The 13936-nt window shown below is 53.4% G+C and overlaps 1 protein-coding gene across 3 annotated transcripts in view; it reads right to left on the reverse strand.

Moving 5' to 3' along the window:
* Positions 1-385: 385 nt before the first annotated feature.
* SSH1 (slingshot protein phosphatase 1) overlaps positions 386-13936 on the reverse strand; it is a 55264-nt gene continuing 41713 nt past the window's right edge. For 2 of the 3 annotated variants that reach the window (XM_084761403.1, XM_084761404.1), the window contains 4 exons: positions 13094-13240; positions 11698-11898; positions 8382-8931; positions 386-6768 (listed from right to left, as the gene is read on the reverse strand). In XM_084761403.1, coding sequence (XP_084617529.1) covers positions 5554-6768; positions 8382-8931; positions 11698-11898; positions 13094-13240 — 2113 coding nt within the window. In that variant the 3' untranslated portion in view covers positions 386-5553. The remainder of the gene's footprint in view (positions 6769-8381; positions 8932-11697; positions 11899-13093; positions 13241-13936) is intronic. The other variant, XR_014775363.1, reaches the window with a different exon arrangement.

The following is a 13936-nucleotide window of genomic DNA, read 5'->3' on the forward strand; positions in this document are numbered from 1 at the left end:
TGCTTTTCTACTTGTCCAATCACAGCCACAGGTGACAAAACTGGGAGCTTTGGGATGGCTAGCACTGCTTCTCTAGGTCGAGGAAGAACCTCAAACTTAGTAGGTCCAATAAATCTTTTTTTAAAAAAGGGGGGAGAGGGACTCCAGGCGGTGGTGGTGCACTCCTTTAATCCCAGCACTTGGGAGGTAGAGGCAGGTGAATCGCTGTGAGTTCGAGTCCAGCCTGGTCTACATAGTGAGTCCAGGACAGCCAAGGCTACACAGAGAAACCCTGTCTGAAAAACAAAAAAAAAAAAGGGTGGCAATAATGATAGGGGAAGAACACATTGGACGCCTTGGCAAGGGCTAGAGGCAGAGAGCCCTTCAGTACACACAGGCACTCACATGGCATTTATAAAGGAAATGTTTATTTTCATCACAAGAAGCACACAGACTATATACACAATACACACCAATAGAAGTAAAAAAAAAAAGTGCACTATGCCTCTTCTACTGCAAGTTCACAGTACAAAAGATACCGCCTTTTTAAATATATAATATAAAAAACAAGAAGTAAAACAAAAAACCATCAAAGTTGTAACACGGCATGAGAGGACCCAGCAGCAGCCTCTGAAAGGTGAATAATTCAGTCTGGTGCAGCTCCCCTAGGGTGAGCTGTACCCGTAACTTGCTGCAAGGAGCTCAGGACATGGGCAGGAGGGAGGTGTGAAAGGAAACTAGGTGATGACAAACCTCTTTAAGCCAGAGGGAAACTGGGAGGGGCTCTGGGGAGGTTCAGGGAGCACCTGGCCTGTGCCAGCCCTCCGCTGCCTGGCAAACCAAGCCATACCCTTCATTGGCTCACATAGGCCGAGGTGTTCGCTGATGCCAGCCTGGCCTGCAGGGACTCAACAATGCCGTTTCTAGTGGGTTCTGTGGAGCAGTCAGGAGCCACAATGTCAACTGCACAGCAGAATAAAGGCAAGAGGACAGGGGAAAGGGGACAAACTCAAGTCCTAATAACCGCCAGGACCAGACCCAGCGCAAAAGATGGGGGCTGAACAGTTGTGCGTAAATACATAGTATTTGTAAACGATTATTAAGGCACTCACTTGTAAAAAAAAAATAATAATTACAGTGTAGAGGAGGAAGTAGCCATCTTCTCATGCGGCGAGGCCAACGGCCAGGGCAGCAGAGGCTGCACAGTAAGGGCTCCTGTCTGAGACAGAGATGAAGGAGGGGCTGTGGGGTCTACAGTAAAAGGCGCTCCCCCTTCTCCAGAGAGCCCCTGGCAGCATCACTGTAGATGGGTCCAGGTGATGTCACTGCATAGCTAGAGGACAGCGTGACGACAAGACAGCTCACACCAGGTTTGATTGAGTAGGATATACTTATATGTATGTATATATACATACAATGCATACACAAGGCATATGCACACACATGGATGCAGAGTGGACTCTCATACCTCAAGGTTAGCAGAAACCAGGGGCTTTGGATAGGGGACTATCAGTGACCTTCCTCTGGTCATTATGGTCAGCAGGAACTCTTGGATGGGGGACCAGGTCAGGTGATTCTGAGCCATGCTGGCCACCAGATGAAACCAAGCTTCGGTGTTCGTGCCACAGGTACGGTGGTTACCCTGATGGGGTTGTTATGTGTTTCTGGTGAGCCCTGCTATGTGTCATCCAACCCATAGTGGTCAGTGAAATGAATTCTGACACCACCAGTCACCAGGAAGTGACCCCCTTAGGGTGTCCCGGCTGATGTTTCTTGTGATCTGTTTCTTCTTGCTCAGGACCAGATCTGCAAGCCTCCCAGGGTGGCTGCCAGTGTCTAACCCCTCCAGACCTGGCTCCATCCTGCAGCTTTTCTGAGGCAGAGGCTGCTGGGCCTAATCTTCCGCTAGAGCAAGCTGTGGAGTGAGGGGAGCAGAGTGGGCTGAACAGCGCAGTTCTCTGGGTGTCGGTGAGAAATCTGCATGGCTGAGCCACCGGGAGAAGCTGTGTGTGCTTGGTGGGATCTTCACTCTCACTGAGTACAAGGGAGAGTGTGTGAGAGTGTGTGTGTGTGTGTGTGTGTGTGTGTGTGTGTGTGTGTGTGTGTGTGTGTGTGACACTTTGCTTTTAGTTCACTCAATTGGGCATCCTGACTCCCCACCCCCATCATCCCCCCTACATTTAGAAACCTTCTGTGCTCCGGCTTTGGGGAGGCTGCATGCAGGTGAGTGGAACCAAGGAGAGCCACTGAGTTCCCAGGGCGTCAGGCTGGGCAAAGACATCCAGTGAGAGTGGCGGCCACCAACATCGGCGGCTCCCCCGGCAAAGATCCCTGTGCCTCTGCTTCTTCTCAGCATTAGCCAGGCATGGAGCAGCCCACAAACAAAAATGGCCATGTTTGTGTTGTGTATACATCAGGGTGTGTGTGTGTGTGTGTGTGTGTGTGTGTGTGTGTGTGTGTGTGTGTGTGTGTGTGTGTGTGTACGTCAGGGTCTACGGAGCCCTGGACTCAGTGACCTGCCAGCCCCTGCATCACAAATGCTGAGGTTAAAAACGTGGGCCACCCTGCTGGCTGGAACTCTCTTCATGAGACAATATGGGAGCTGTCACTGCTGAAGGGAGCCTTAGTGGAGCAGGATAATTTCATGGGACTCTTAAACAGCAACTCACTGTGTTTACAGAGAGATCCAAGCCCAGAGGACGGATGGGAACCATCAAGGCAGGGGTGCAGTGAGCCCCTGCTGTTTGCATCCTGTTGGCTGAGATCCCCCTGCTTCTAAAAGAGGCGTTGGTTTGCCAGAAGCCACAGACCAGCTTCCGTCCACCCTCCTGTCCTGAACAGAACAGGACAAATTATGTTTCTCAAGATCCTATCACTGGGGTAAAGGGGGATGGAATGAAGCCGGGTGTGGTGGCACACGCCTGTAATCCCAGCACTTGGGAGGCAGAGGCAGGTGGATTTCTGTGAGTTCGAGGCCAGCCTGGTCTACAAAGTGAGTCCAGGACAGCCAGGACTACATAGAGAAACCCTGTCTCGGAACAAAACAAAACAAAAAAAAGATCCTATCACTCTCACAGATGGGATTAAAAACTCATTAAAAGCCTATCATTGCCAAATGTAAGGGACTATTTTGACACAAAAATTGATGGACCATGTGAGACCAAACTTGGCGACATATATTAAATTTGGCTTTTTCTTTCTTTCTTTCTTTCTTTTTTTTTTTTTTTTGGTTTCCTTGGCTGAGGGAAGAGTGGAGGAAACCCACAGGGTTTCAGGAATAAGTGCGTAATCACTTCTTAAGGTGATTGCCATTGACACTAGTGGAAAAACAAATCCCTATAAAATAATATATAGGTGTTAAAAAAAAATCATGCCAGGGAGAAAAGTTGTGAGACAAAGGTTCACAAAGACCGTGCACTAATGACACGAGGACAAGCCTGATTCCTGGAAGCGTTCTGGGTGATCATGAGGAGGGCTGCTTTGGGGACCCCAGTGTAGGATGACCCCAATCCACAGCCTTCCAGAACACGGCTGATCCTTGAAGGCTTTGTGGTCTCACTGAGCTGTCTGGCTGCGCCAGCCAACTGCAGGAAGGAGCTGCGCGCACCCCCACAAGGGCCCCATCTGCGCAGGAGATAAAGGGGCAGCTGGCAAGTCTGGAGTGTGGGAGAGCAAAGGATTCGGCCTGTGGTATGCAAGGAGCAATGGAGGCCTTCAGACACATCTCAAGTCTCCCTGCAGGGCCATCAGTCAGGAACCTTCCACTGAGGGCCCAAAGCAGATGCCTCCAGCAGGTAACATGGTCTCCGACAAGGTTGCTTACTATTTCTGAGGTAGAGTCTCACTCTGTGGCCCAGGCTGCCCACACGCCTGTGCCACTACTCCTGACAAACAACCACGCCTGGGGTGTCAAACACTTACAGAGTATACCTGTAACCTCAGCATCGGGGAGGCTGAGACAGGAGGGACTGCTGTGTGAGGCCAGCTTGGGCTACACAACGAGATTCTACCTCAAAAAGAAGGGGGGAAAAAAAGAGGAAGAGGAAGGAGCCACCCTTTAACACCAGCACTTCGGAGGCAGAGGCAGGTGGATCTCTAGAGTTCGAGGCCAGCCTGGTCTACAGAGAAATCCTGTGAAATCCATAAAGTCCCCCAAATCATTACCACAGCAACAACAAAAACAAAAGAGCTCATCTCACAGGGCCTCACATCATGGTTTTGCCAAACACCGACTCAAGGCCTTTTGCCACGCTGCTTGTCTCTTCAAAATACTCAGGTGCCCTTTCTTCCTTGTGGGTACCAGACAAGGCCCCTGCCTGATTTGAGCCCAGAGCCCAGGCTTCCTGCTTCAGTGAGCTAACCTGTGCTAACACTTGTGCTGTGGTCAGCCTCCTTTGCCTCATCACTACCGCATGGGAGAGCTGGGGAAAAGGAAGCAGTGTTCTACTGACAGGAAGCAGTATCTCCCCACGGGAAGGGACACTTGTAAACATCTGTGAAAGCTTTTCAACAGACTCACTACTCTCAGGGTGGCTCCTGGGGAGGGACCCACAACAAAGTATCCCTGGCGTGGAGATGGCACCTAAGGAACCCAGGAGTCAGTGTCTCAGCAGGAGATCCACACCCTAGACCCACAACCTCTCCCAAACAGGACGAGGCCTTCTTAGCAGCAGGTGAGGCTCAGCGATGCCCAGGGTCCTTCCCTGTGACGGGTGATGTAAGCCTGATGCCAGCAGCTGAGGAAACCACACAGCAGACCACGGGCGCCGGACGGAGGGCTACACAACCACTGCCCCCAGTGCCTTCCTCTGGCGATTTCACTTAGCTGTTTGTTCTTGGGATGGTTGGGTTCAAAGTCTTGACACTTCTGAGGGTCCCACCCTCCAAAAAAAAACCAAGCAAAGCAACCCGCCCCCTCCCCATTCTCATGGAAAAACCCTTTCAGACACAGCACTGCTCGTCAGAACGAGCCTTGGTCATTACTATTTTAAAAACAAAATGCACAGTGAGAACAGAGGTAGGACTTGTGTTGTCTGAGAATTCTCCCTCGAGGACAGGAACGAGCTGGGCACGTGGGCCGCGGTGGTGACGTCACCACCACAACTCTTCTTACATGTTGCAAATTAATTATTTTGTATGTGCACATTTTTATTTCTCCTCTCCACCAGGCTAGTCCAAAACACACCACATTGTGTGACTCTGGATGACTTTGAACTTCTAATCCTTTTGCCTCCGCCTCCAGTGTTGGGATTACGGTGTGCACAACCACGCCTGGTCTAATGATGCTGGGGGTCAGCCCTAGGGCTTGGTGTGTAGCAGGTACGCACTTTTAACAACCGACACACACACCCCAGCCCGTGTGCATATCTGAACGAGGATCAGAAGCTGCGCCTCCGCCTGACAGTTTCCAGGGTGCCCAGGCCCTAGCCCCTCCTTCACATCTCTGTTACTTCCGTTCCTCCCCCTACTCTTCGGTAAGAGCGGGGAGAGCCTGGGTTCCTGAAGTTGTTAACACAAATCAAGAGGGTGGTCAAGACGGTATGAAAGCCTCAGTGTCACAGAGCTGGAAGCGGGTCAGCTTTTGTTCACCCTCAACAGGCTTTTCAAGTTTTCTGGGGCAGATTTCCCTGATGGCTTGGAGGTGGCAGCGGGGTCCCTCAGTGCAGCCTGGGGTTCAGGCAAGAAGGAAGAGTGGCCGCACTTGGCATCCTGCGAGTCGGCGATGGTGGATGTGTCTGCCTCACTGGACAGGTCCTCCGTGGAGAGGTTGAGACTTCCCAGCTTGGCGAGGGAGTGGGATCGCTTCAGAGGGGAGGATACGGTGAGGCCCGCCAGGCGGAGCCGCGTCTCGATCTCCTGCGCCCGCTGCTTCACCAGCCCAGGCTTCCCTCGGACACTGTGGATGCTGTCGCTGCTGGAGCTCCGGGTCAGGTTGGAGCTCATGGAGGAGGAGGTGGGGGTGTAGCACACAGTCTTCAGGAAGTCTTTCGAGAAGTTACTGGTGTGATCTAGGCGGAGGAGGGTAGCGCTAGGACTCTTCACCAAGGCTCCTTCCAGAGGTTTCTCTTCTGCCACCGCTTGGCCGCACAGGGCTGGGTGTCCGGGTTCCTGGGCCTCCTCAGGGATGCTGGCCTCCAGCCTGCTGGCGGCGCTGTCCCTGCAGGTGGCCGGGGGGTCTGAAGGCAGGCCCTTCAGCCTCTCCAGCTCTTTGGTGTGCTTCCGGACCAGGCCCGCCTTCTGCAGCTGGATGATGGACTCCTGGTGCTGCGTCAGGTAGCTGTTGGTGCTCGGCTTCTCCGCCTCGCCACTGAACAGCAGCCTCAGCTCCTTAGCTGGCTTCATATCTTTCTTAGCTGATAGGTCTTCCCTCACCACGTCTACGTTGGCAGCGCTCTTATCACAGTGAGAATTCTTCAACGGGACGGATTTTGGAAGGACTTTTGAGGTCTCTCTGGAAGGTTCTAGAATGCTTGCTGGTGGTTCTGGGGCAGCCCCGGCTCCAGAGCCACTGACGTCTGGCTTCCTCGGGCTTGCTGGAAGTAGGAGTGGAGGGGTGACCGGACCAGGGGCCTGTCTCTCTGGACCTCGGGACCTGCCGCTTGTGTGGGCTGTTGCGGAAGTCGTGGCGTCGGGTAGAAAGGCTGGCTGGGTGCAGATGGCAGGAGCACTGGGGTCCTCGTGTTGTTCCGTGAAGGCCTCGGGAGCCCCACCGGCTGCGGGGTACATGCAGTCAGCACAGGATGTGTAGGAAGGTTTCACTTTACTGAGGAGTCCAAACACAGCATCGCGCTATAAGAGACAGAGTACCGTGAGCCAGTGCGATCCCGAGCCAAGACCAAAAGCTCCAGTCTTGGGTGCACAGGCTGTGTTCTCACCACCAGCCTAACCTGTCACCTACCACTCTGCCGGTCCCCAGCACACTGCACACAGCCCCACCAACATGGCAGGGCGGCTCAGCCACCTCCAGCCTGCATCTTTCACCACCACCCACTGCAATGTGCATGCACAGCTCCTGTCCATCCCCCCCCCCCCCCCCCCCGCCCCAGAATTCTGTCAGACCTTAGCTCTGGAAAGCACTGGCTCTCACTTGTTCTCCGTCAGAGCACGGATGATCCCCCACGCCTCTGGGTCACGCTCTGTCCTCTGTTGCCCTCACAAGTAAGTTTGTGCCCCCCCAATACATGTGGGACTAAAACACAGAGCGGGGCTCCACACCAGCCCAGCACCCCACAATTAGTAAAAGGAGTCAGGCACACTAATGGCTGCTTGTCTCTTGGTCCACTTCCAGTGGGTCCTGGTGCGAAGTCCACTGAGCACCTACCCAGGCTGCTCCTCGGGTCACCATCCAGTGACTCACAGGCAGGCCGTGAGCTAACCACAGCATCACTGTCCCAGACAAAGGCATTTTATGTCATCTGTCTTCTCTGAGGGAAGTGTGGGCAGCGGGGAAAGACATGTAGTTCCTCTCAGAACATATTTCATTACATAGAGGCCAGCAGACGAACAAGCTGAGGTGGTCAGGTGGTTTTTCTGTTTTGTGGTTTGGCTTAGCATTGTATGTAGCACAAAGTTAATTTACAGACCAACTTTCTATCTCAGTGTCCCCACCGAGACTCCTCACTGCCTGTGGGGAGTGGCAGAGATGACCAGGGGACATAGCTCCTGGCCACAGACAGGCCTTTGGCAAGGCAGAGCCCAAGAGCAGGCAGCCCCCTCAGCCCTCTGCAAGGACAGCCATGTTTCGAGGTCATTGCCAGGTGCTGTGACCAGGAAGACAGGGCAAGGTGGGGGGTGGGGGTGGCAGAACACATGGCCAGTGACTTTCAGACCAGCCTGAGGGTGGAGCTAATAAGGCTCCCAGCACATCATCCCTTAAGGATGGAGGCTGTAAGGGACCCAGGGACACACGAGATGGAAGACAGCATGCCTGGTGAAGCTAAGCCGCACGGTCACTCTGTCACCTAATGAACCATTTGGGAAGGAAATGGCACCTCTAGGATTTGTTTCAAAGCCACCCAAGGTGGAAAGAGTTGGGGTCTGTGAAGGGTGCAGTGAAATGCGCTAGGAGCACACGCTGGGGTGATGAAATGAGTCCTAAGGAATCCTCGCCCTAGATAGGGGTGTCTCCTATACATGGCGTACCCACTAGCCCGGCACATGCTATGTAGTCAAGTAGTAGCAGTCCTCCCCCCCCCAACCCCAAATTAAACCCTTGTGGGCTGAAGTAAAAACTACAGCCTGGCAGGGCTGGCAAGGAAGGTGCTCTGTGGGGTGGGTAGAGGTGGCACGACATGCTGCCCCATCCCCATGGTCCCCTGCCTACCTCAGAGTCATGGCATGCTGACCCCCCACAGTCCCCTCCCCCCACAGTCCCCCCCCCCACCCCACAGTCCCCTGCCTACCTCAGAGTCATCTGGGCAGCTCCTCTTGCTGTTGTTGTTATTTAGGTTTTCCTGGTCTAGCAACCGTCTGTCCAGCTGGGTGGAGGCCCGCCTCCACCTCCCTGTTCTCGGGCCACCGTCCTTCTCCATCTCCTCACTCCGAGGTGAGGAGCCACCTCGGGCTTTGGGGCTCCCAAACTCCAGTTTCCTCTTTACATCCTTTTCACAAGGCCTGGTCCCTTCCTGGGGATGCTGAGCTAGCTTACACAGGTCCACTGGCTGAGCCGTGTCCTCCGTCAGAGCATCTCTCTCAAGGTCCTCTAAGTGGACCAGGCCACCCATGTCATCGTGGTAGGGGAGGAGGAGAGGGTCTGAGAGTCTTCGGAAGCAACAGGGGAGAGCAGGTCCTCCTGGGGCCTGGCTCCCCAGGAGCCCAGGCTGGGTGGCATCATCCAAGCACGGTGGCCGGGTGTCCAGGGCACCATCCAACGTCTCTGGCAAAAGCTCACTGGGCTCTGCTGCAGCGTCGTCTGCAGGCTGCTGGCGCCACAGTTTGTTATGCCGCTGCTTGCTGCGGGGAGAGAGGGCGTGGCATGCGTCAGCTGGGTTCATAGGGCACATAGGGATGAGAGTGCTGGAGGTCACCACAGCCTACACAAGAAGACTTTCAGGGCTGTTTACCACACGGTGACAACATGGCAGGTGCCCAGAGAGTTTTGACTGGAGGTCCGACCTTCGTGTTTGCGCTCATCTTACTGTGGGAGTCTAGTCTAGTCTCACCGTTTATACGGCTCGTGAGAGTAACTATGGTTTCCCAAGCACACTGTGAGAACACTCAGAGATCAAAGCAGAGGGTGTGCCAGGCTCTCTGCACACTAGTGCAGCAAGGCAAACATGACCACAGTGTCACAGACTCTAGAAGACTCCCAAGTGTGTGTTCCAGGCAGAGGCTACAGGTCTGTTCCAAATTATTTGCTCATTTTTTTTTCTTCTTTGTAAGAATCAAGGGCTATGTAGCTCAGGCTGCCCCAAACTTATTATGTAGCCAAGGCTAGACTTGAGTTCCTGATTTTTCTGCCACTTCCTTCCAATTTTGGGATTACACGTCCAGACTGAATAAATTCTGATATTTTCATTATTATTATCGTTTAGTATGAAGATAGAACCCATGGCCTTGTGCCTGATAGCCAAGTGCTCTACAACTGGGCTATACACATGGCCTTGCGGCATAAAAAAACAAAACAAATGAAACAAAACAAAACAAAAATAAACCACACACAGCATTTCTTTACCAATTCTTGAGAATTTCATGCCATATTTGATCCTATTTACCTCAGCTTCGTTGCCCCAATTTGTGTCTCTTTAAAACAATCCAGAGTCTGGTTTATGCCGCCATCACCCACAGGTGTGGGCATCTAGTGGAGCTCAGGTAACCCCCCAGAGTCTCCCCAAGAAGCCATCAACTGTCAATAGCTACTGAGTCAGGGCAGGGGCTGGCACTGTTTGTGTAACACATATTAGAGGAATAAGCAAAGAATAAAAAGAGAGAGTTCACAGTGACATGAACCGCCAGGATCACCTCCACCAAAGGCTTCAGAGTAAAATCAACACTGTGGGGTGCCAGGGGTCAGTGGAGAAGTGACTACTGAGAAATCGGGGCAAGGGGGTCGGCCATTGGTCCTTGTCAGCGCCCCGTGTGTCCCCCGCCCCAGCTGAATCCAGGCTCCACGCTGTGATGCCTGTGCCTGCAGGAGCCCCTGGGCAAGGCTGCAGCATGGGAAGGCATCAGGTGGCTTGAGGGGCCAAGGGAGAGCAGGGTACCTCGTTTACCTCCTCTCCAGCTGCCTGGGGACCTGCCAGACACAGAGCAGTGGTGGCTGCAGTGGCTCTCCCGCCTGTCCAACTCTGCTGGAGCACCCTGCTTCCCCACACTTGCCCAAGGAGCTGGAGGACTCGCCTCTGGATTCCTCCCTACACTATGCAGAAACAGTCCGGGCGGCTGCTCCTGCAGAGCAGACACGGAGCAGGGAGAAAGCGAGTCCTCAGATGCTGGCACCCGCCCTGGCAGCCTGGGATCTCAGAGGAGCCCTCACTGCCCTGATGGGGCCCTGCATCGAGTGCTTTCTCCCGTGGCACTCAACACACGTGGGTGTAAATCCCTTCTTGGCACACCAGAAGTCACTGTGTGACATCGGACACGCTTAACTGTCAGTGCTGGCTGCTCTGCTCCTTGTAAAGTGAGAAGCAGAGCCTCCTTGAGGTGGGAGGAGACAGACTGAGCAGCCACGGTTACTAACTTGCTGGCAGTCAGCTCGCAAAGGCCCTCCCTGTAAGTGACTGTGCAACCTCACAGAGCCACCGTGCCGTCTTGACCACTTTTATGTTCACAGCCCGGCAGGGTGCATTCACGACACTGCACCCACCGCCTTCCGTCTCCCTGACTGTCCACGGTCCAGGAAACACTACCCATCAACCTCGTACTGTCCCCCCCAGCCCTGGACACCAACATCACTTTCTCCATCTCTGGGGACCTCATGCAAGCAAGGGGCCACAGAGTTTTTCCTGACAGCCCCAGTTTGTTCGGAGTGAACCACATGTTAGTAGAATTCCCCCTCCCTTCCTTTCTATGGGGCAGGGAACAGAAGGGATCTTGGTATATGGCAGGGACCAGCCTTGAGCTTCCTTCCGGGCCAGGCAATCCTGTAGGCTTAGTTCCCCAAGCAGCCTCACCTACAGTCAGGAGCTGCTTCCTCCTTCCCTGAGCAGGCAGAGGAAGATTCCTGTGTTGGGTGACCATCCGCCCACCAGCGCCTTTGCGCTACTGTGATAACACGGCCACCAACACCAACAGCGCAAACAACACGCAGTCAGTCCCTTGTTTCATGTCTTCTGGGCATACATGGTAAAGTGGAATTTTTGGACTGTACAGTAGTTCTACTTTTAGGGTCTTGAGGGACCATCAGCACCTGATCCCTGGGCGTCAAATCCTTAACTGGTTTCAGAAAGATCGCCAGGCTCCTCTGTGGTGAAGCACACTAGCGGCCTCTTGAGCCCTTGAGTTTGGCACAAAGCAGTACTTAGGAAATGGATATGCTGAGGCGCACACCACATACCAGGACGAGCAGTCAGGCACCTTCCCTTGCCCAGCCAGACAAGCTTTTTACGTGTGCCAACAAAATAAAAAACGGATCCCTCCTGGAAACCACTACTCAGAGCCCAAACAATAGCTGTATTTTACAAGCTAGCTCCTCCGAGAGGCCTGCCTCCACTTGTGGAAGTCCTGCCAGGCCTGGCCAGCTTGGTGTGCCAGCCTGTCTCCAGATGCGCACTCACTCACCTGGCATCCAGGATGCCTTCGTACTCAGACAGCTGCCTCATGAAGCCCGCGTTGGGCCGCGTGACACTGCGCTTCTGCTTGACGTAGCTGTACGCTTTCTCCAGGGGCCAGCCAAACTCCTTCATGGCGTAGGCTATGACCGTGGATGCAGACCGGCTGACGCCCATCTTGCAGTGGACCAGACACTTGGAATGGTTCCTTCTGCAGGGGTTTGGGGCGGGGGTTAAGAGCAAGGATTAACAGTCCTCCCCAGCCAGCTTATCACTCAGGTTTTCCTAACCTGATTTTTGTTACCTCACAGCTTCCAACCCCTCTCTGTCCTCTGTGTAAGATCCAACACACCTTCTAGGGGAGACAATAGGCGACTCTGCACCACCCAGCCCAGCTTTGCAGTGACCGCTTCAAATTGTAGTCTCCCCCATTGCTGGGACAAATGAGGGTACCTATGCTCGCTTCCAAGGGATTTCTGCAAAAGCCACTCAGCGGCTACAGCAGATGGAGGCCCCAAATGAGCCACTGTAGAAAATGGGGTCAGTGAGGCGAAAACGCTGTGCCCTGGGGGACAGAGTGAGCACCCAAGGGAGCTCAAGGATGACAGCAACCTGGCCAAGAGAGAGCCGAGCCAGGGGGCAGAGCCGATCTGCCGTTGTAAAGAGGCTGTGCTGGCCAGGACGCAGCTGATTTACGAGATACACACGGAACAGTGACCCGCGCTGGGCTGGCAGAGGCTGCACCTGGGAGGCTGGGGTGGGAGCCAGCAGGGTCAGAGCCCCCCCCACAGCACTGTTCTTTCCTCTCGTCTAAACTCACCAGCAAAGGAGCCCAGAGTCTGCGCCCTGGGAAGGCAGGAGAAGTGGGTTTGATAAGGACATGCCTCACTGCTCATGGGGAAAAGGGTGTTTCTCCATAGCGCAGGAGACGGGTCCGGGGGTGGGGGTGTCTCTGCTTCATGTCCAGAGGAGAATAAGGAGGGGCCTGGGGCTCAGGGACAGTGGAGGTGGCCCCATCTCGGGACTGCCCTATTCTAGGCACCCGGGAACATGGTGCCCACCCTGTATGTAATCCCTGAGGAGCTGTTCAAGAGGTCTATGGCCAACACGCATCAGCCCTTTGTGAGAGAGAGCTCCCCACAGCACTTGGTGGGAGAGCCTGGCCTGGCATCAGCGCTGATGAGGGAAGGCAATGCTACAGTCGATGGTGGCCTGTGGGACCGGATACGAGGGCCCCCTACAGAGGGCCGACGTTCCCCACGTTGGTGTCCTGTTGCTAAAGCCAAAGGCCCACCAGACAGCAAAGCCTCTTCTGCACCGGGCTTCTGTATCTGGGCTACCTACTCCCTCACCTGGCCACCTGGCTGCACCATGCCCCTCCTATGGCTGGCTCCCCGCATACTTACTTCGCTTTGTTTATAAAGTGATATGCTTCGTTCCAGTGCGCAAGGAGGTCTGTGGTCTCCTCGTCATAGACACGGATGTTATGATAAGCAAACAAGCCAGGGAAGAAATTGTCTATTTCTCTAGTGACGTTTAAAATGTAGTCAACCCTGCAAAGAAGCAAACAGCCCAGAGAATAAGAATGAGGGACAAGAAAAATAAAGTAACAAGAAACTGGCAGAGAAAATTCAAATTACATACACACTAAAAGGTACACGCTTGTGGTGAGAGTTTTGGTTTTTTTGCTTAACAATCATTTTTGTGTGTTTCCTTCACATATCAAGAATGTACTATTCAAAAAACCTTTTAAGAAAGAAAGAAAGAAAGAAAGAAAGAAAGAAAGAAAGAGGTGTCTAGAGTTGCCCAACAATGCAAATTACAGAAGGTAAACTCTGAGACTTAAGTAAATTCCTAAGCTCCAAGTTTCAGAATTTATAATACCAGTAACATACCGAGGCGTAACAAAAAATAATACCCAGGTATGAGGGTACGTGCCCATAGTCACAGCATCGGAGAGTCTGCCTCAGGGATTTTTGAGTTCAAAGACAGGATAGTTACATGGTACATATGTTCAGGAGCAGCTTGGGTTGTGGAGCAAGACACTGAACAAAACCAAACAAACAACAAAACCGACACCCTCCACTCTAGAGGCAGCTACAAAGCAGAACGGGCCTGTTACTCATTTCCTAGTGAGGCCACCTGCTAACCCCAACTCCACAGCCCTCCACCCTTAGCCAGAGCACTCATTTCTAGAAAACCAAAACAATTTTGGTAATTGGAAAACATCTCAAATAGGTTTCACCATA

The sequence above is a fragment of the Acomys minous genome (genome assembly GCF_964271855.1).
Source record: "Acomys minous genome assembly, chromosome: 16".
Classification (NCBI taxonomy): Eukaryota; Metazoa; Chordata; class Mammalia; order Rodentia; family Muridae; genus Acomys; species Acomys minous.